Below are 22947 nucleotides of genomic sequence, written 5' to 3' on the forward strand. Positions count from 1 at the left end.
GTTATCTTTTACAGTGCATATGTTAAAGAGAATGAGGCTGGTGGATTCCATCTAGTGATGGATCATCGATACTTGCTTGATTCTACTCTGGAGCGATTGGCAAGTAGGAAACAAATTACAAACCCAGTTCAAGCTATTGTCTACTAGCAGGGCGAAACACCAGTTACAACGCACCAAGGGCACCTTTTAGGAGTACAGGGAGAAGGCTAGTCATTTTCTGGCTCACCAACTCAAATGTCAAGATCACTCAGATACTCAAATCGGATTGCAGCCTCGTTTCTGTCCCGCCCCAGGTCACTTGGACTTTTAAATCCTTTAACCGTGATCTTTATGGATCAGAGCCCTCTTCAGATAAATCGGTTATTCCCGACTTTCTGGACAGTCTACCCATCCCAATGGTCGAGGTGGATAAGAGCAGAGAGTTGGACTCCCCGTTATATCCCAACGAGATTTTAAAATGTATTGGGCTGATGCAGTCTGGCAAGACCCCTGATCCGGATGGCTTGCCGATTGAATTTTATAAAAGTTCTTGGAGCAGAGTGTATTTTTATTATTAGACATGATTCCCTATCCCGGGTGTTGTTGCCTCCAACCCTTAAGCCTCTATTTCCCTGCTCCTTAAAAGGAACAAGGGCCTGACATAGTGTGGTTCATACCGTCCTATCTGGCTTTGAATGTGGACATCATGCTGCTTGCTAAGGTGTTGGCTCTCCAGTTGGAGCCTTGCCTCCCAAATATGATTTTTGAGGATCAAACAGGCTTCCTGAAAGGACGACAATTGTCGGCCAATATATGTTGCCTGCTAAATGTCATCTTTTCCCCCTCCCTAGTACCTGAACCGAAGATGATAGTATCTTTGGATGCTGAAAAGGCAGTTGACAGTGGAATGGCAGTATTTATTTGAGATTCTGGGACCCTTCCTGCCTCCAGTGATTCCTGAAAGATCATCACTAATGCCTCCACAATTTCCTAACTCTTTTAGGACCCTGGGACGTAGTCCATTCGGTCCAGGTGATTTATCCACATTCAGACCTTTCAGTTTCCCCAGAACCTTCTCCTCAGTAATGGTCATTGCATTCACCTCTGCCCCCTGGTTCTCCTGGAGCTCTGGCATCCCACTGGTGTCTTCCACCGTGAAGACTGATGCAAAGTAACTATTCATTCAGTTCTTCTGCCATTTCTTTGTTTCCTATTATTACTTCTCCAGCCACATTTTCTAGTGGTCCAATGTCTATCTTTGCCTCTCTCTTATAAATAAATTGAAAAAAATCTGCCGATCTTCCTTTATATTACTAGCTAGCTTGTACTCCTATTTCATCTTCTCACCACCCCCCCCCCCCCCCCCCCCCCAATGCTTTTTTGGTTGTCATCTGCTCGCTTTTAAAGGCTTCCCAATCCTCTGGTTTCCCATTAATCCTCACCACTTTGTAGGCTTTTTCTTTAGCCTTTATGCTGTCCTTGACATCCCCAGTCAACCATGGATGCCTTGTCCTCCCCTGAGCATGTTTCCTCCTCCTTGGGATGAATTTCTGTTGTGCCTCCCTAACAACCCCCAAAAACTCGTGCCATTGCTTTTCCACTGTCTTCCCTGCTAGGCTCCTTTTCCAATCAATCCTTGTGAAGAGCTCTAGATGCTCCGACACCCCGAAGACCACCACAAGTAGGGATGGCTCCACCTTAACCCCCACAACATGGACATGGCTTTGAAGAAGGCTGTCCAGAACCCAATGAGCCTGGGGCAGGACAAGAACATGTGCGTGTGATTGGCCGGGCCCCCCCCCGATACCGTTCGCACTTGTCCTCCACCTCTGAGAAGAATCCGCTAATCCTTTTCTTAGTTAGATACTCTCTGCACATCACCTTAAGCTGCACCAGGGTTTGTCCTGTGTATGAGGAGGTGGAGCGGACCCCGTGTACCGCCTCTATCCAGAGTCCTCCCTATATCTCCGCGCCCAGCTCCTCCCCCTATTTCCGTCACGTTTCATCTAATGGGGTCCTAATCTTTTCTTTGAGTCGTCCGTATATATGTCGCCTCATTTGTCTCCTCCTAGCCAGTCCAAAAGTGTGTGTCCTGGTCACTGGGGGAACATCTTTGTCTCTTTGCAGAGAAAGTCACGCAGCTGCAAGTACCGAAGATCATTCCCCTGTGGGAACTGGAGTTTCTCCGATTGTTCCCTCAGGCTCGCTACTGTACCGTCCACATACAGGTCCTTCACCCTCAGGGCGCTTCTGTCCTTCCATATCCTAATCGTGACGTCAATACTAGCCGGTGTGAACTTATGGTTATTGCAGATGGGGGCCTCTATTGACATACCTGAACTGGTTCCAGATCTTTAATGTGGCTACTACCACCGGTCTCCTAAAAGTATGCGTGCGAGAGGGCCAGGAGTGGGGCTGTGGCTAGCACCCGGAGAGATGTCCCCATGTAAGAGGCCTCTTCAATTTGGGCCCAGTCCACGTCCTGTTCCTTCAGCCACCCCTTCACCCACTCTGCGTTTGCCGCCCAGTGGTAGAATAGGAGGTTTGGCAGTGCCAGGCCTCCCACTTGTTGCCCTCTCTGCAAGATAGCTTATCGTACCCTGGGGATCTTTCCCCCTCAAAGGCTACGATTAGCTTATCAACCTCAGTGAAGAAGGATTTGAGGATGTAGATCGGGAGTAATCTGAATATGAAGAGGAACCTGGGCAGCACATTTATTTTAATCGTCTGTACCCTTCCCGCTAGCAAGAGAGGAAGTGAGTCCCATCTTTGTGGGTCCCTCTTCACCTGCTCCACCAGGCTGGAGAGGTTCCATTTGTGGAGTCTTGTCCAGTTGTGAGCCACCTGCATTCCCAAGTACCTGAACTTGGTTTGAGCCATCTTGAAACGGTAGTTCCTCTGGCTCCGCTCCTCCCCCTCGGGAGTTCACCAAGAAGATTTTGCTCTTTCCTAGGTTAGGTTTGTAACCCGAGAAGGCACCAAACGCTCTACGGAGTCTAGTTATCTTTCCAATGCTGGCCAGGGGGTTCGAAGCCTAGAGGAGCTGGTCATCTGCATAGCGTGAGACACTGCTCCCTGCTCCCTCTCCGAATGCCGGTCCACCACTCCGCCGATCTAAGGACGATTGTCAGCTGCTTGATTGTGAGGGTGAATTGTTGAACATCTCCTGCAGGTCCGGGCTAGATGGATACAGAACTGGCTTGGTCATAGAAGACAGAGTAGTGGTGGATAGGTGTTTTTCAAATTGGAGATCTGTAGCTAGTGGTGTTCCGCAGAGACTGGTGCTGGGACCTCTGTTGTTTGTCACATATATAAATGATCTGGAGGAAAATATGCGTGGACTGATTTGTAAGTTTGTGGATGACACGAAGACTGGCGAAGTTGCTGATAGTGCCGAGGATACAACAGGATAGAGATACACTGGAGACTTGGGAACAGAAATGGCAGATGGAGTTTAATCCGGACAAATGCGTGGTGATGCATTTTGGAGGATCAAATCGAGGTATGAATTATACTGTAAATGGCAGAACCCTTAGCAACATTAGCATACAGAGGGATCTGGGCATGCATCTGGGCGTGCAAGTCCACAGGTGGCAAAGAAGAATAAAAAGGCATATGGCACACTCTCCTTCTTCAGCCAGGGCATTGAGTACAGAAGTTGGGAAATCATGTTGCAACTGTATAAAATATTGGTTAGGCCGCATTTGGAGTATTGTGTGCAGTTATGGCCACCACATTATCAGAAGGATGTGGAAGCTTTGGAGAGAGTGCAAGGAAGCTTCACCAGGATGTTTCCTGGTGTCAAGGGAATTGGCTATGAGGAGCGGTTGAATAAACTAGGATTGATTTCACTGGAAAGACGGAGGATGAAGGGAGACCTCATAGACTTCATAGAATTTACAGTGCGGAAGGAGGCCTTCGGCCCATAGAGTCTGCACCGGCTCTGGGAAAGAGCACCCTACTTACGCCCATGCTTCCGCCCTATCCCCGTAACCCCAGGTAACCTTTTTTGGACACCAAGGGAAATTTATCATGGCCAATCCACCTAACCCGCACATCTTTGGACTGTGGAAGGAAACCGGAGCACACGGAGGAAACCCTTGCAGACACGGGGAGAACGTGCAGACTCCGCACAGACAGTGACAAGCCGGAATCGAACATGGGACCCTGGAGCTGTGAAGCAACTGTGCTAACCACTGTGCTACCATGCTGCCCCAAATTGAGGTCTACAAAATATGAGAGGATGAGACAGGGTGGATAGTCAGAGGCGTTTTCCAAGGGTGCAATGTCAATTACAAAGGGGCACAGGTTCAAGGGGGAAAATTTAAGGGAGATGTGCCGGGTAGGTTTATCATGCAGAGAATGGTGGGTGTCTGGAACGTGTTGCCAGAGGATGTTGTGGAAGCAGGCACATTAGCAACATTTAAGAGGCATCTGGATGGGTACATGAACAGGGAGGAAACATGTCCCTAGACTCCCCTCCCTCCCCATGAAAGGTTGGTGGGTGTTGAAGTCAGTGATTCCGGCATAGTTTTCTTGACAAACTACACATGGTCTCAGTTTAGGCCGTATATATTTACCAGAACTACTGGAGTCTCTTCCAGGGCCCCGCTAACCACAACAAACCCCCGCCACCACCAAGTCCGTCACTGTGTTCGCCCGCGCGCCCCTCCCGGTCCCGCCAAATTGTGCTTCACCCCTCCTCGTCTCCCTGCTCCAGGCTCCTTTGGCTCTACACCCCTACACCACCCCTCGTTCCCTCCATTCTTGCTCTTTGTTTCTCCTAAACATGTGTTTTTCCCCTCCCTCCTGACAGGCACCCCTTTCTGGAAGGGGTGCCACAACCTCCTCCTAAGCTGTACCTCTGTGCACCAGCCTGTTCGCTAATATAGCAGCTCCCCATAACAACTGAAATCCGCAATTTAGCCCCGTCTTTCCCCCTTCCATCCCCATATGTGGTCGACCCTGTTCCTCGAGTCCCTAAAGCCCACCCTACGCTGTCTGCTACTGCTGTTTCTCCAGTTCATTTTTCTGCATGAACTTGTTGGTCTCCTCCAGGGCAAAGTAGTACTCCTTGCCCTGATAGGTGACCCATAGATTGGCGGGGTAGAGCATACCAACCGCACCTTGCTTATATACAGCACGGATTTGGCGTCGTTACATTCTGCCTGGCACTTGGCCAGATCTGCTCCAATATCCTTGTATAAGCGGATGGACTGTATTACCAACTTGCACACTTTCGCGCTTTTCGCTGACCTCAGGATCCACTCCTTATCCTGGTACCTGTGGAGCCTCACAATCATCTCCCATGATGGTTCCCCAGCCTTTGGCCGTTGCCAGAGCAACCTGTGGATGCCGTTTACCTCCAGGGGCTTGGCGAAGCATTTCTTGCTGACCAGCTTCCCAAGCATCACTGCAACACATTCCATGGGGTTCCTCCCCTCCTTGCCCTCCGGTAGCCGCACGATCCGCAGGTTTTGTCGATGTGATTCATTTCCCTTGTCGTCAACTTTTTCCCTCAGCTCTTTTGGAGTCCTGACCAGCTCAACCAACTCGGCTTCGAGTGCCACAATCCAATCACCTTGATCCATGACAGCTTTCTCAAGAACTCACACTATTACCTCTTGTTCCTTCAGCCTTTGCTCCATTTTGCCCATAACCTCCTTCGTGGGGGCAGTCATAGCTTCTACTGCTATTCCCACAGCTGCTAGGAGATCCTTCTTCATAGCTCCCCTGTGTTTCTGGAACTCAAATATGATGAAACTCAATTTTTTCCATCAGCGCCAGGGTCTGCGCTGGAAATTTCCTTGAGGTCAGCCGTCGCTGATTCCGTATCGCCATGCGGGCTTCCCTGCTCCAAGGCGAAGATTTCTCTCTCCACAGGCGGAATTTTCCGACCCCCTGCTGGGTCAGTGAATTGGCGAGGCGCCGCTTGAATCACACCATACCGCCCCCAAGCAATTCTATGCGGTGCGGAGAATTGGCACCATCGGCGCCGGCATGGTCGCGTGGCGCTGGTCGGGGTATGTGCAGACTCTCTGGCCTGGGCCGGCACGCCGGTTATCCGGCCCGAATGGGCGCGTCATCAAACAGTCGAGTCCCGCCGCCGCCGTTCCAACATCCTCTGAGCCGGCGGGATCTCGGCATTGAAGGGACCAAGGGCGGCCGGGGGGGGGGCCTCCGTAGAGGCCTGGCCCGCAATCGGGGCCCACCAATCGGCGGGCCGGCCTCTCTGCCCCCCGGCTTCCTTTCCTCCGCGCCAGCTCCGATAGCCCTGCCCTATTTGGCGAAAAAGTCAACTGCACATGCGCTGGCCCAACTGCGCATGCGCGGACCCCGCAGCGCCGGCTTCAGGCCAGGATCGGCAGCTGGAATAGGCGCCGGCATTGGAGTAAAACACTCCCCTTTTTACTCTGCCGTTGGCACTTAGCCGCACGATGGGAATTTGCCACATTTTTGCTGCTTTTCTGTGCTGGTTGCTGGTTCCTCAGTATGCTGGTTGGCACTGCAGTTGATGGGAGTTGGTTTAGGGATTTTCTGTCCTTTTGGCACCTGTTTGTTGGGGTTAAAGGGTTTTAACCAAATTTCTTAGATGAGAGCCACCTTTTGTGAGACCCCTCAGCTCATGGCCACCACCAGAAGTCCCTTTATTTTCTTTTTTTTAAATTTAGAGTACTCAATTCATTTTTCCAATTAAGGGCCAATTTAGCGTGGCAAATTCACCTACCCTGCACATCTTTGTGTTGTGGGGGCAAAACCCACTCAGACATGGGGAGAATGTGCAAACTCGGCATGGACAGTGACCCAGAGCCGGGACTGAAGCTGGGACCTCGGCGCAGTGAGGCTGCAGTGCTATTCACTTCGCCACCGTGCTGCCCCTTTATTTCCTTTTTTAAGGATTTAGTCGCCATCAGGGTTTAGGTTAGTTTTAGTTAAGTTAATTATGTGTTGTGTTTTTAAAAAAACTTTCATATTTGCTCCTGTTTTTTTAGCATTCCTTTGTTCTGGTTTGTACTAATTATTCTCATAAAGTTCTAATCAGCATACTTTTTTTTAAAGCAAATGAAAGGTTAGGCTCAGATTTGTTTTTAACCACAATAGATTACTAAAATATAACACTGAATAATTAAACAGATTAACATGTGTGCCCATGCACACAAATGAAAGGCTTGGAGGTTAGATCAACTTCAATTTCTGTTGAATGCTTTTACTCAATGTTGAATAAATTGTTGACTTGTTCCAAAAATAAGCAGACATAATGAAACCCAATGTATTGGTTCAGAGGAAATGCCACTGGAAACTCTCGAGTTACAGACCAGATTTTCTAGTGACAAATGCTGTATTTTTTAAAAGAACATTTTATTCCAGTTGGATTTATCGCATGCATGCAGCAAAAACATTTTAAGTAATTCAAAGACGTACAACACTTTGAAGATACAGGTATACTAAACTTTTACTCACCTGCAAGATACATAGCAAAGGAGATGAAGCGATGATAGCGGACCAGGAACTGAAGTGGCATCTTCCTTCGCACCAGACCACCAAAATAATCAGCAACTGTTTCTCCATAAAAGAAATAATTTACACAGAGAAGAAAGTACCTACCAAAAAAATTTAATTGGAAAATAAATTTGTAAGCATGCTTCATTTATGATGTTTCACGATTTTAACGTTTGCTATTCAGTTATCTTAAGATTTCAGCCTGAATTTTTTTATAATTTTATACATCGTGAAAAAAATTAAACTAAATATATTTTATGACTCTCATCAGATTGACACGGGTTGCATTTTGGGCTGACAACCTCACATCCAATACAAATCCATGAAAAAAGATAAAAGTTTTTCTCCTTTTCCAGTCTCAACATAATTTGTTGGGTAAGTGGGTAATTACAATGTCACTCTTCAGCACACTGCCCTCCAATTTTCTCTCTATCCCCTTGAGAAAGGATCTGATCTGCCATCCTAACAGCAATTTACAGAAGGGAATTATGACCAGGAATCTGTATCCTGTCACTGTGTGGTACAGTCCACGAGCATCATTTAAGATGACACACACCCCTCGATTTTACTAAAGGGAAATTAAAATTTAATGTACGTCCTTTGGATATTTTATATATTAGAATCACACCCACACATTCCTACCAAGTTGTGCCTTGTCCCTTTTTGGGCAGTTTGATTAGACAGTGGGTAGGGAGAAAACAAAAATCATACCTAAAATTTGAATAAGCAAACAATGATTGTGGCATATGTTTAATTATTGTGTTAATTTTCAACCATGACAGAACTATAATTTCTGAGCATTTCTTTGTGCCATATACAAATTGTTGGTGCACCCCTTTGATTGCTGCCTCTTCAACATTTGTTACCAATTTTCCACATTTCTATGGCCTGTGTATTCTATTAACCTTTTTCAATACTACCATCATATACTTGTTCTGGTTACATTTAACGTGGTATTTTGTAATGAAATTGAACAGAGTACTTAACAAAATAATCTAACTGCTGTTACACATCAGTGTGACACATCCACAATACTGCACATGCCATGTTGGGTATGGACATTAAACGGTAGACCCTGTCCCTATTTAGGCCAGCTTAAATCCCCATAGCATTATTCAAAGAGCAGAGGAGATCCTCTAATATCCCAGCCAACATTTATCTGGTCATGTATCTCACTGTTGCCTCTGGAGCCTTGTAGCTACAGTAGTTGCACGCATAACAAATACAAAGAGATCTTAGGATAGAGGTGAAAATTATTCAAAGAGCATTGCAGGCAAACAACACAATTAAAAATGCTAACAAAGCTTTGGAATTTATTTATAGGGGTACAGAAAAAGTTATATTAAATTTATACCAGACACTGGTCAGGCTGCACTCTACACAGTTCTGGTCTCCATATGGTCTAAAAGGACACAGAAGCACAAAGATGTATGGTGCTAGAACTGAGAGATACTGGAAAATATTGAGCAGGCATTTTTTTCCCTTTAGAAAATAGATGACTGCGAGGCGTGTTAATGAAGGTCTTTAAAACTATGAATAGGTTGTACAGGGTAGACGTTGAGCGAATGTTTCATTTTGTGACAGAATCCAAAACTAGAGGCCATAAATACAAAGTGATTACCAACAACTCCATTAGGGGAATAAGGGCAAGTTTCTTTACTCCCCTGAGTGGTTAGGATCTGGAAAATGCTCCCCCAGACAATTGTTGAGGCAAATAGATTAGGGGTTTTCAAAAGGAAACAGAAAGAAATTGGAATAGAAAAATAAGGTAAAAGGTTGAGATGAAGCAGATGGAATGAGAGGAGACTTGTGTGGAGCATACAAACCACCATAGACTAGTTTGCCAAATGGCCGATATCTAAGCTGTATGTTCGATGAAATTTTAGTTGAGAAAAAACTATTTCACAGAGTTTATATTTGTATTGGTAAACATCAGAAATAATGTATAGTTTTAAATGTTTAATTTAATGTTCCTGTGCCTGAAAGGGTAAAACCACAGTTAGATTCATGCTGAGGGTGAGTGGGACGAGGGTGAGCATCGTCAGGGAGAGAACTGGCAGAGCATTGTTGGAAGGTGACGCGATCGTGAGTGTTGGGGTGATAGTTCCATCTGAAAAGAGTGAAAGTCAGTGAACTGAAGACAGACCATAAGGGCCACGTCTTCAGTTCATGATGAAAAGTGCTCACCAAAATTACACCTGCCACTTGGCTTCCGGTACTGGCTCCGAGCCAGTACCGGAAGGTGCAAAGGCTCCAATGTAAAATGGTAAGTGGACAGATTATATTACACCTTCTAAATTTTGAACCGTGAAGTACTGTTAGGCAGTTCAGATTATCATGTTCCTCTCTCTAAAAAGAATCACAGAATCTCACAGAAAATACAATGCTGAAGAGACCATTTGGCCAATTGAGTCTGCACTGACATATGAAAAACACCAGACCTACCTACCTAATCCCATTTGCCAGCACTTGGCCCATAGCCGTGAATGTTATGGCATGCCAAGGTCTCATCCAGTGGTTAGCACTGCTGCCTCACAGTGCCAGGGACCCGGGTTCAATTCCCGCCATGGGTCACTGTCTGTATGGAGTTTGTACGTTCTCCCCATGTCTGCATGGGTTTCCTCCGGGTGCTCCAGTTTTCTCCCACAGTCCAAAGATGTGCAGGTTAGGTGGGTTGGCTATGATAAATTACCCCTCAAGTGTTCAAAAGGTTAGGTCAGGTTATTGGGTAATGGGAATAGGATGGGTTGAGGACCTAGGTAGGGTATTCTTTGGGAGGGTTGGTGCAGACTCGAAGGGCTGCTAAACTGTAGTGTAGTGATTCTATATTTTTTAAAGGATGTGAGACAACCCGCCTCTACCACCCTTCCAGGCAGTGCATTCCATACTGTCACCATCCTTTGGTAAAAAGGATTTTCTCTCACATTTCTCCCCCCCCAAACACCTGCCCCTCACCTTGAACTTGTGTCCCCTTGTGACTGACCTTTAACTAACAGGAACAGCTGCTCCCTATCTACCGTCTGTGCCCCTCATAATTTTGTACACTTCGATCAGGTCAAACCTCAGTCTTCTCTGCTCCATTGAAAACAACCTGAGCCTACCCTAGCTCTCTTGATAGCTTAATGATCCATTCCAGGCAACATCCTGGTAAATCTCTTCTGCACCCCCTCCAGTGCAATCACATCCTTCCAGATCGTTTTTCCCCATTGATCTGTATAATACTCAGGGAAACTTTTTAGATTAACACAAAGGGAGTTGCAGTGATCCCCTCTGCTGCACAAAAGATGACTCTAACTGAATCAAAGTATGAATGGAGTTATTAAGAGACTCATGACCTTCATCCATTCTCTACCGGAAATGTGATTACGCTTCATATATGAAGACAAGTATATTTCAAACTCAGACATTAGAAATCAATGCATTTTCTCAGATAAACATATTAAGTGAATCCCGTTACCCTTGCATCTAGGAAAAAAATCTATTTGTGTTTCCAAGGAGACTCATTGAAAAGTGGCAGTGGGTCTACTCCGACCCGCATTATCACTGCAGTAGTAAAATGACAGCCTTTTAAAAAAATAACTACTTTCTATAGCACTTATTACTTTGTCAGTTGTTCATTCATTTCCTTAAAGGAATATTTGTATTTGGTTTTGTGCCATATGTAGAATTTCTCGGAGTAGGCTGAAAAGCCAAGGTGTAACAGGTACCAGTACTTTTCCTTCTCGTGGTTTGTTGATAGCTAGCTACCCGAGAAACATGTGATCGGTTTATAAATATTATGCATGAACCCAAATTTTATTTTTATGCACACCTTAATAAAGACATGATTATTTTTCTATGCATGTTCTAAAGATTCATCAAACAAGGTTCCAAATCTTGAAAAGAAAGCTTGAAAAGGATGAGAATTCAGACTGGACCATTTTAGAAATTACGGCTGGTTACACGGATTATTACTATTTCTTTCTAATTTAACCTTCTGTTATGGACAGACTGAGGATTTATCCCAATTCAACAGCAGCTGCTGTGACACAAAATGCATTGTCATCTGTAATGATATTTTCATTTGGATGCTATGTTCATGGCTTCCATAGAATCAATTAAGATATGCTTTCCTCTTATAGTTTACACCGAATGCTTAATAAAGATGTTTCCCATTATCGGTCTCCTGCGCCTCCACAATTAATTTTTAAAAAGCACTTCATTTGTTCAACCACACTCACCAGCTCAAGGTTCTGAACCAAGGCAGTTCATAAGAATGATACACTCTGTAGCCGATAGTGATGATCTCATGAAAACACTTGATTTGAACATAGAGAACCTAAAAGAGAATATAAGGAATTAGTTTACAACCTAAAATAGATTCCAAAACAACCAGTCTCTGCTGTTCCAAAAAGAAATTTGCAACACAAAACAGGCATCAAATCCCCGCTTTCAATCGGAAAATCTTAACCTTCAACTGGGCAGGGCAATGATTGACCAATTGACATTAGAAACACTTGCCTGTTGCCGCTATTATGCTGTCAGTTTGGTGCTGAATTTGCAACATCGTCAAACAAACTATATACCAAAGAAACCATTCTATTTGGAAGCAACACCATATTGCGTTGCAACAAAGCCCAGAGGAGCAGGGAATTTGGAATACAACAGGCAGAGTCAACATAATGATCCAGAAAGTTCCATATCACAAAGTTATTTAACAAATAGACTTTATCAGGCGGTCACCTTCAGGTTGCAGGCTTGCACTAATAAATAACATCTTGCTACGTACAGCCAAATTAAATGCCTCACATATGGATTATTTTCTTACTTGCAATTATTTGGTGCAAGTCATGGGAAATCAATTTCTCTGCATCAGTGAACATCCCCAAAAACCACATCCACCACAGTTAAAAGTGGCTTCTTATTTCTCAATGGTAGAATTGCAGACCATGGTTTTAGGAACATAAACAGAAAGTTGGCACATGGACACTATTTTTCCATTATGCTATCTTTAACTAATGATGATCTCCAAAGACATCTGACAGTCAAAAACACAGAAAAAAAATCACAATTTAGAGGGAACATTTTAAATACAAGAATGCCAAGCTATGGTGGGAGAACTGGAAGCAGTGGATTATAAATGTTACCAATAGAGCAAGTGCTGAAAAGGTAAGGAGGCTAATGAGCAAGCTCCAGAGAATGGAGCCAAAGTCACTGATAATGCCACCACCATGAGGCAAAGGAAGGAGGAAGATGCAGACGGCGATAAAAGTCAGAAAGATGCAGGAAAAGATCAAAATCAGGAAGAATGGGGGAGATAAGTGCAGTCATGATCTTGAGAAAGACAAAAACATAAACTTAAATGCACTTGATTTTATAAGTGAGAATCAAGGAAATGAGGGAAAGAGGATTGAGAAGATGGTCGTACAGCAGCTTGGTTCTGAATAAGAACTTTCACATTAAAATGCTAGAGAGGCCCATTCTGTCCAACCTTTTCTTATAAGACATCTTGCTCATTCCAGGTATCCAGGTGAAGAATAGTTAGGAGAACCAACTACAATAGATGGGTCATAAAAAGGTGGAAATAATATTTGGAGCTTTGAGATAAAACTGGGGAATAACTACAGTGAATACAATATACTAAATTGCAAACATAACTGAATCACCCACCCCTAAAGGTGGATGAAAAGAGTTATGGGAGTAACAGTGGAACATTAAAATAAACAAGATGAAGGATAACAGATAAATATAAGCACTGTTCCTGAAAATTTGGAACTGATATTCAATTAAAAGTAATATTTCCAGAAAAAAAGCATTTAAATTATTTTTAATTTTTTTTTAAATCGCCAATTATTTGCATTTCTTTTCACCCCATCGCAATGCTTAACATCTAATGCAATCCCAATTGTCACATTAAGCCTTTCAAGCAAGTATCACCAGAGACAATTTATTTTGGTTCCTCCTGTTTTGGTAAAATTGTTTCTATATAACAACTTATGCTCTCTTCATCTGGCTCTATTCATCTGGCTGAGAACTGCAAAATTAATCTAATCTACTGATAGCAGGTGAGTTTTAGCAATAATCAAAACTGCTATTCAAATTTAGGCTTGTATTGCAGGGGATTAATGCCTTGCTGCAAGTGAAATATTTTTAATAAATTAAATTTTATTAAGTTAGAAAAATAAACTATTTCCACTAAATTAGTGTACTAACCACAAGCATGAGTACAATGGGTCCCAGGTAAATGATTAGAAAAAAAAATGAAATCATAGCGAGTGACAAGATCCCTCGAATCCACCAGTTCTTCCATCTGCAAAACAAAGCATAATTAAAATGACATTTTTCACTAAGTGAATTGAAAAATCCAAGTTAAATCACAGGCAAAAAATAAATTCAATCTTCTTAGAAGTTCCCACTTTACAGTAAACCCTCTGTACAAAATCTACAAACCTTACCTAAACCGTTAACTATTTCAGCTATACCAAGTAATCATTAGTATCACAAAATAAACAAAATGAAAATGGGGGCTTTGAATTTGCAACAAAAATCTGAAAGGAAATTTTAAATAATCTCCGATACAATCTCAAAATAAGTAAAAACATAGGATTTAAAGTGCCAAGTCAGAAGACAAGATGCTGTTCCAAAGGCTTGTAAGCTTCATTGCAACAGGAAGCCGCGGACAAAGATTTAAGTCCGGGAGTGGTGCAGAGAATTAAAATGATTCCGGATTCGAAAGCTCTCTGTTACACTCCAGTTGTAGCAAAATGGTCATCCCATCTGTGTTTGGTCCCTCCAATGTACAGGAGTCCACAGTGAATACAATATGCTAAATTGCATATACAACTGAATCACTTTTTCACTTGGATTCTTGCGCTTGCATGGCAAAGCCCTGTGGGAAGGGTGTTAGATTGAAGAGTGATGAAGGAGAAGGAAAAATGTGTTTGTGGTGACATCACATTGGAGGTGGGAAATGGCACATGGTAGAGGCTGGTAGGAGGGTAAATAAGGGAAACACTATTATCTGGGAGGGAATGCAAAAGATGAAAGAACTGCAGAAAATAGTCAATGGGCCCGCCAACAATGATGCAAGGGAATGTGGCATAATCAGAACAGAAGTGACAGAGGCAAAGAAACTGGGAGAATGAAATAGGGTTCTTGGAAAAAAGTGGGGTGGGAGAAAGTGCAGTCAAGGTAACTGGGAGTCAGTGGGCTTTACAGAAGACACTGGTCAATAGCTATCTCCATAAATGGAGACAGTGAAATCAAGGAAGAAAGGAAAGACAAAAGCCAAATACTGCAGATGCTGGAAAAACTCAACATATTTCAGGTCTATGACCATTCATCAGTTTTGACTATCTCTTGCTCTCCTTCCATAGAACCACAGAATCCCTGCAGTGCAGAAGGAGGCCATTTAGCCCAGAGTTTGCACCAATCGTCTGAAAGAACACTCTACCTAGTCCCACTCCCCTCCCCCATCTCTGTAACCCCAGCTAATTTACACATCCTTGGACACCAAGGGGCAATTTAGCATGGCAAATCCACCTAACTGCACATCTTTGGGCTGTGGAGGAAACCAGAGCATCCAAAGAAAACCCATGCGGACACGGGGAGAAAGTGCAAATTCTACACATACAGTCAGGCAAGGGCAGAACTGAACTCGGGTCCCTGGCGCTGTGAGGCAGCATTGCTAACCACTGTTAGCAAGGGCTTCCCATTGAGTACCCCCAGCAACAGCCTAGTCCACTTCTCAATCATTAACACACCCGTCCCTTTCCCTTGACACATTCTCATGTGATCTCGGGAAGTTCATGACCTGTCTTTTGAACCCTCTCTCCACGAGAAGGCCTCCATGCAGGTGAACTTTCTTCAATTTAATGTACTGATTCATTCCTTATAATTTGATCTCCACTACACTGGACCTCTTCAATCTGGAAAAGTGACCCTGACATGTAATTTTAATTCTCCACCCCACTCCCACATGTACCTTTGGCATCTGTTGCAATGAAGTCAGCACAAGCTGGAGGAACAATACATCATCTTTTAGTACATTATAGTCTTCAAGGCTCAAAGCCGAATTCAAGAATTCATATCATAACCTTTGCTTTCATTCTGTGGATTACAGCATTTAGTGTTGATTCGATTATTCCCACTTACATTTCCTCTACATTAATCTTGTTTTTTAACCTGTCTCATTACTATTTTGTTTTGTCCTGCATCAGTATCATCTTAGTGATTTAATCTTTCCTGCCTCCCATTCTGTTACAGACCTTCCCTTTTGCGCTTCCCCGTCTCAACCACCTCTGTACTTAGTTAAAACTTAATACATCTTTAACTTTTCCAGTTTTGACAAAAGGTCATCAGCTTGATTGAATTCTGGAATTGTTTATTATCACATATACCGAGGTACAGTGAAAAGTATTATTCTACGTACAGTTCAGACAGATCATTCCATACATGAAAAGAAAATACCTAGGGTAAACATAGAATTAACAGTGCAGAAGGTGGCCATTCGGCTCATCAAGTCTGCACCAGCCCTAGGAAAGAGCACCCTATCTAAGCGCACACCCCCACCCTATCCCCGTAACCCAGTAACTCCACCCAACCAAACATTTTTGGACATCAAGGGCAATTTAGCATGGCCAATCCACCTACCCTGCACCTTTTTGGTCTGTGGGAGGAAACCTGAGCACACGGAGGAAACCCACGCAGACACAGGGAGAAAATGCAAACTCCGCACAGAGAGTAACCCAAGCCGGGAATCGAACCTGGGACCCTGGAGCTGTGAAGCAACTGTGCTAACCACTGTGCTACTGTGTATCTACACATTGTGTATTTTATACGGGCACGGTAGCACAATGTAAATACATAGGCACAGGCATCGGGTGAAGCAAACAGGAGTGTAGTAGTACTCAGTAGAGAAGATATGTGGAGAGATCAGATCAGCCCATAAGAGGGTCGTTTAGGATTCTGCTAATAGCAGAGAAGAAGCTGTTGTTGAATCTGTTAGTGCGTGTTCTCAGACTTGTCTATCGCCTGCCCAATGGAAGAAGTTGGAAGAGTGAATAAACCGGGTGGGAGGGGTCTTTGATTATGCTACCCGCTTTCCCAAGGCAGCAGGAGGCAGAGTCAATGGATGGGAGGCGGGTTCATGTGTCGGACTGGGAGATGTTCACAACTCTCTGTAGTTTCTTACGTTCTTGGCCTGAGCAGTTGCCATACCAGGCTGTCATGCAGCCAGATAGGATGCTTTCTATAGTGCATCTGTAAAAGTTGGTAAGATTCAATGTGGACATGTCGAATTTCTTAACTTCTCCACATTTGCTACTTAACCTACTGTTTCCAGAATTTTCTGTTTTATTTGAGAAACATTCCTTGGGAAAACAACACAGCAAAGTATGCATTCTTTCAGTATCAGCTAGATTTTCAGCAACTGGATCAAAGATGTATAGATGTTACAACATAAACCAATAACCCAGACAACATCTTCAGATCAGTATTTACCCTAGTTTTCATTAATTTACTTAACATGTTCCCAAATCCTTTCAAGACCTTTTCCTTCACCCATACATCTAATTGAATTTTGAATTCTGGCAGTTTCTGTCTCAATCACTAATCATGAAGTGAATCCCAGACTCTCAACTCAGGGTTTTTTTTAATATCCCCTATATTTAACATAGTAGTGAGGGCTACTGTAAACCGTCAGCTTCTGACTTCCGGTGGCGCCCTCGAGGAGACAGGTCGCAGGTCGGATCGCTCCCGCCCGCGATGGGCAAACGGACCTTTTTTAACAGACTTTTTTGGGACCTGGCGGCCTGCATCGGTGGAGGAGACGATAGGGAAGAGGCTTCCTTTCCGGGGTATGGGCAGCTGGACTAGAAGTGGTCGAGTGGAGCGGCAAGGATCGAAGCAGGAGCAGCGGGGACCCCAGACCGGGCGGCCAAGCATGGCGGACGGCGGGGACCGGGGACTCACTGGCCAAGGGAGGAGCAGATGGAGTTCTTCAAGAACTGCTTCGCCGAGCTGAGGAGGGACACGCTGGACCCGATGAGAGCGTGATGGACCGAATGGTCGAGACACAGGCAGTCCAAGGGAAGACGCTCAGGGAGGTCGAGGCGAAGCTCTCCAGCCAGGCGGACACGGTAACGGAGCTGGAGCACGAGGTGGAGGAGCTGAACGCCTGTCAGAGGAGGATGCAGGAGCAGCTTGAAGAACTGGGGAACAGAGCCAGGAGGCAGAATTTAAGGATCCTTGGCCTCCCCGAGGGCTGCGAGGGGTCAGATGTGGGCGCATACGTGACGGGTATGCTTGAGGCGCTGATGGGACCGGAGGCCTTCCCTCAACCCCTGGAGTTGGATGGGGCACATGGAGCCCCCGCAAGGAAGCCCAGGACGGGTGACCGAGGGCCTTGGTGGTCCGCTTTCACCGGTTTGCTGACGGGGAACGTGTGCTGCGATGGGCCAAGGCGGAGAGGAGCAGCAGATGGGAGAACTGCGAGGTGCGCATTTACCAGGACTTGGGAACGGAGCTGGCCAAGAGGCGTGCAGGATTCATCAAGGTAAAGGTAGCCCTCTACAAAAAGGTGAGGTTTGGAGGAATGCTGTATCCTGCAAAGCTCTGGGTTACGTTTGAAGAACTCCACTACTACTTTGAGACACCAGAACAGGTTTGGACCTTTATTAAAGATAAGAAACTGGACTTGAACTAATGGGCACTTGGTTCTTTCAGTGCTGTACAGTGGCGGTGGTCTGTTAACCTAATTTGCTCTGATTAGGTGTGGGCTCTCAGAGCTTTTGTGTGGCGGGCAGGGGAGGCCGGTGGGGGGGGGGGGGGGGGGAGAAGAGAAGAGAGAGAGGGTTAGGGCCACGTTAGTTTAGTGAACACGTGTGGCATGGGCAAACAGAGCTGGCAGGGGAAGTGCCTTATTAACATGTTTATTCTTTCCCACTGTTCGTTTTCACTATGTTAAGGCTCTTTGCACAGGGCCATATTTCTCTCTGTAACTGTTACAAATTTGTGTTAAATAAAAAAACCCCAAAAAAAATAAAATAAAATAAATAAAAACCGTCTGCTTCTGTCTACTGTGTCCCATTATCTTGTAATTTAAAACAGCCATCATCCCTTAAAGGCCATTGTTCTAATGAGAAGGATCCATGATCTGTATTTTGTTATACCTGGTGAATGTGTGCACTCCTACACTGTAAAGCCTAATACTACTCACAGTACTGTTAACTGAAATCTTGGGCTGGATTCTCTGTTTTTGGGACTATGTCCCCACGCCGTCGTAAAAACTGTGGACTTTCATGCGAGAAAAACTGCCGTGAAAGAGTCACATATTCTTAGCCCTGCAGGGGGCTAGCAGTGAACCAGCGTAAAACTTGCAGCTTTTGCTGCAGATATGGGACCCCGCACACCAGCAGCCGCGCCATGCTCCATAACAGACTCAGTCCGCGGAGCTGGACCCTAAACATAGTGCCCCCGATCAGCAGCGCAGGGCTGACCTGGCAGGCCAGGGCTCGGGGGATGGGGAGAGAAAACAGGGTTAGATCTACTTGATCGCCCACCGCGTACAAGGCCCCCCCCCCCCTTGCTCTCCGATCGGCCCTCCCAAGACCAGGGCAGCTGCAGACTCAGTCCGCAGCCGCAAGGCTAGTATCCCAACCGGCAGGACCATGTTAGATCCACATCTTCGGTGCTTCGGCTTGTCGTGGGTAGAGAATAGCGGGGTAGGCCTCCAGCAATGGCCGCAGATAGGAGATATGCGGTGCGGCGTACTTCGTGGGTACGTCGCTTTTCTGGGGCCTGGAGAAGCAGGGAACTGGCACCGGTCGCGATTCCATGCGGGGAAATGGATTCTCCAGCCTGGCACCAATCACGATTTCGCGCCGGGGTGCGGAGAATCCAGCCCCTTGTGTTACATAGCTGCTCATCAGGACCATGTGGCTATTCTATGCATTTCTATGCTTCCTATTGTAAACCGTAAAATTCAATCAGCTTTCACTTTTTATATTAAATAGCCTCATTGACCTGAATTTTGGTATTCCATCCTCATGTTTTGTTGTGTGGCTCAGTGTCAAATTTTGTTTTGTGGCATTCTTGCGAACCACTTTGGAATATTGGGGAGATGGGCAAGTGCTGTGTCAATACAAATTGTTATTGTTAGAAAATGCGAGTCTTAGTTTTAAACCCGAAAGTCTGAACAGGCCAAGACCTTTCTTTCTGATAAAGTCATGGCTAAAAGATCTTGTTCAAAAAGGATGTAAAGATAAATCCTGCAGGACAGCACGGTGGCACAATAGTTAGCACTGCTGCCTCACCCGCCAAGGTCTCAGGTGTGATCCCGGCTCTGGGTGACTGTCCGTGTGGAGTTTGCACATTCTCCAGTGTTTGCGTGGGTTTCGCCCCCACCCAAAGATGTGTAGGGTAGATGGATTGATAACACTAAATTGCCCCTTAATTGGAAAAAAATGAATTGGGCACTCTAAATTTAAAAAGAAATATAAATCCTGCAACTACAGGTCAGTCAATGTAATGGCAGTGTGGGAAAGCTTTTAGAAATCATAATCTGGAACAAAATTCAATCAATTGGAAATATGTGGGTTAATTAAGGATAACCAGCATTGATTTGTTAAAAGCAACCATGATCAATTAACTTGACTTTAGTTTCTTGATGAGGGAACAGAAAAGGCTGATGAAGGTAATGTGGTCAATGTGGATTTCCAAAAGGTTTAAGTGCCACATCATAAAGTTAGCAACAAATTTGACACCCATGGTATGAAAAGGGCAGTGGCAACACTAATACAAAATTGAGTAAAGAACAGGAAACAGACAGTAGTGGTGACAGTTGTTTCGCAAGAGTGGGGGGAAGTTATGTCGTGGATTTCCACAGGAAATATTACTAGGACCTCTCCTTTTCCTGATATGTTAATGTTCGGACTTTCAAAATTCGCAGATGACACAAAATTTCAATATGTTGGGATCATTGAGGAGGATAGTGATAGACTACAACAGGGCAAATACAGTGGAATGGGTGGACAAAGAGCACATCAAACTTAATGCACAGCAGTGCAAAGAAGTATATTGTGGTTGGAAGAATGAAGAAAGACAATAGAAAATAAAGGATACAACTCTAAAAAGGGTGCAGAAACAGAGTTATATGACAAATTATTGAAGGTGACAGGACAGATCAAGAAAATGGTTAAAAAGATATATGGAATCCGGGAGTTTTCTAAATAGAGGCATAGAGAATAAAAACAAGGAAGTTTTGATGAGCCTTTATAGAACACTGGTTTAGCTTGGTAGAGGACATAGAGTACTATGTCCAATTCTAGACACCACACTTTAGGAAAGATGTGAAGACTTTTGCAGAAAAGATTTACAAGAAGGACTCATGTGGACAGATTGCAGAAGCTTGAGAAAAGAAGGTGGAGATAACATTTGTCGTGATCTGCATATATATAAGGGGTTAACGTACAGATGTAACAGCTAAGTAATCACTAGATTGGCAGCACTAGAGATGGGTATAAAAGACAGACTCGTGTGTGTAGTGACTAGTAACCAGAGGTAGAGAGATAGCTCAGAGTGCAGGTGTTCTTAATCATAGTTAATATATATTTAATCTTGTTTATTTAATCTCTAGTTTAGTTGTTGAAGAGGGAACAAACTCAGTTTATTTGTTAATGTTACTCAATAAATAATTTGCTTTAATTGGAAGACTTTGAGTGTTAATGAACATCGAGTAAAGGATCATCTTGGTAAGAAGCAAATGAGTAACATATATTACACAAGGTAATATAATAAGATTTAATAAAACTGTTCAAAACCATGAAGGGTTTAAACAGAGCAGATGAAAAGTAATCAATCCTATTGGCAGAAACAGAGAACACAGGTTTAGGGTGACAAACTAAAGGTGACATGAAGAAAAACATTTTTTTAAAAAACAAGCAAGTATTTAGGACCTGAAGATACTGTCTGGAAGCAGAGTCAACTGTGGCCATCACCTGAAGTGAGAATGATCTTCACCATAATTAGAGAAGAAACATTTACCCTTTCCATGACCACCTCAAGAAGGATATATTGGCCTTGGAGGGAGTTCTATGTAGAATCACTTGAATGATCCATGGATACCAAGGGTATGAGAAGACATATAAACTAGAATTGTATTCTCTGGAATTTAGAACGTTAAAGGTAGGGTTTTTGGGGGGGGGGGGGGTTGATTTGACAGAAATTTTCAAAAAACATTACGGGGAATAGATAGACACACAAACTATCTCTGCCTGTTGGTAAGTCTAGAACTGGAGGGCATCATTAAAATTTAGAGCCAGCAGACTCTTCAGAAGTGATGTTTGTTGAAAAGTTGTATGCTGTCTCATGAAGAGGTTTAGAGGCTTGTATGGTTCAACTAACACAAACTATATGTGTATATACAGGATGCAGTTCTTACTAGGTGCTGACTTCTACCAGACTAACTACGACACTCTACTACTCTCATATGACTGTTCACATCAAAATGCAGGCGTTAATTTTTTTCCCACCGTTCCACGTTAACCCTCAAATTCCGAACAGCCTAATATTACAACATTAGGAAACACTTCTACATACAACGATAGTCTGAATCTTCTTTTGCAAACAGCAATTGTTGCTAGATCATTTGCTAATTTTAAATCTGAGATTGACAGCTTTTTGTTACCTAAGCATATTAAAGGATGGGGGAACAAAGCCAGATATAGGAAGTTAGGTCACATTCAGCCATGATCTCAATAATGACAGTAGGATCGGCACGAGAGGCTAATGGCCTTCACCTGATATTATTTCATGCAAAATGAACACGGTCATGATGGTTGCAACATATGAGACATGAATGTGATTGGCTTATTTGGATGTTTTCACACCAGCAATGACTTTGGAAGAGCTTATAGATGTGTAGTTGGTGATGAACCTAATGGAAGCAGATTGAAATAATATAGTTAAATGCCAGAAGTTCTCGGACAACCATGCACAATTCCTAATTTATCAGGCCTCTCGCTGCAGTTAGGAAACTAATTATGGATCCAAGAGCCAATATAGAATTGCTACCTAAACTCAAGACCATTAGCACAGTTTGTTATTGGAATCCAGAAACACTAGCAATGTGCACTAGTTGAACTCAGGAGTGTTGGCATTAGGCCTTGCCTCACAATGATTTGATGAAATTACACAAAAACATGTAGGGTAACTTGGATGCAGCTTGACAAAGTCAAATTACAATTTCCATGAAAAGTGCTGGGTGATCATCGTCCCGTCATTTCCTGGTGATATCAATATAAAATCTTTTTAATGATAATGGGTGGTGTATTAAATACAGCCAACACCAAACTAAGTACAAGACAAATTACATGCAAAATAAAGCTCTCTCAATTTTAAAACATTTCTTAACTCAGCTTCAAGCATGGGAGAGGGTACACAAGACTTCTCTAGAGCTGTGCAAGATAAATTATCTAATGGCAAATTTAA

The 22947-nt window shown here is 44.0% G+C and overlaps 1 protein-coding gene across 3 annotated transcripts in view; it reads right to left on the minus strand.

Moving 5' to 3' along the window:
• cds1 (CDP-diacylglycerol synthase (phosphatidate cytidylyltransferase) 1) overlaps positions 1 to 22947 on the minus strand; it is a 130990-nt gene that overhangs the window by 56113 nt on the left and 51930 nt on the right. For 2 of the 3 annotated variants that reach the window (XM_038791774.1, XM_038791776.1), the window contains 3 exons: positions 13672 to 13768; positions 11700 to 11797; positions 7441 to 7580 (listed from right to left, as the gene is read on the minus strand). In XM_038791774.1, the coding sequence (XP_038647702.1) occupies positions 7441 to 7580; positions 11700 to 11797; positions 13672 to 13768 (335 nt within the window). Of the gene's footprint in view, positions 1 to 7440; positions 7581 to 11699; positions 11798 to 13671; positions 13769 to 22256; positions 22394 to 22947 lie in introns of all 3 variants that reach the window. The other variant, XM_038791775.1, reaches the window with a different exon arrangement.

The sequence above is a fragment of the Scyliorhinus canicula genome, chromosome 3, assembly GCF_902713615.1.
Source record: "Scyliorhinus canicula chromosome 3, sScyCan1.1, whole genome shotgun sequence".
Lineage (NCBI taxonomy): Eukaryota > Metazoa > Chordata > Chondrichthyes > Carcharhiniformes > Scyliorhinidae > Scyliorhinus > Scyliorhinus canicula.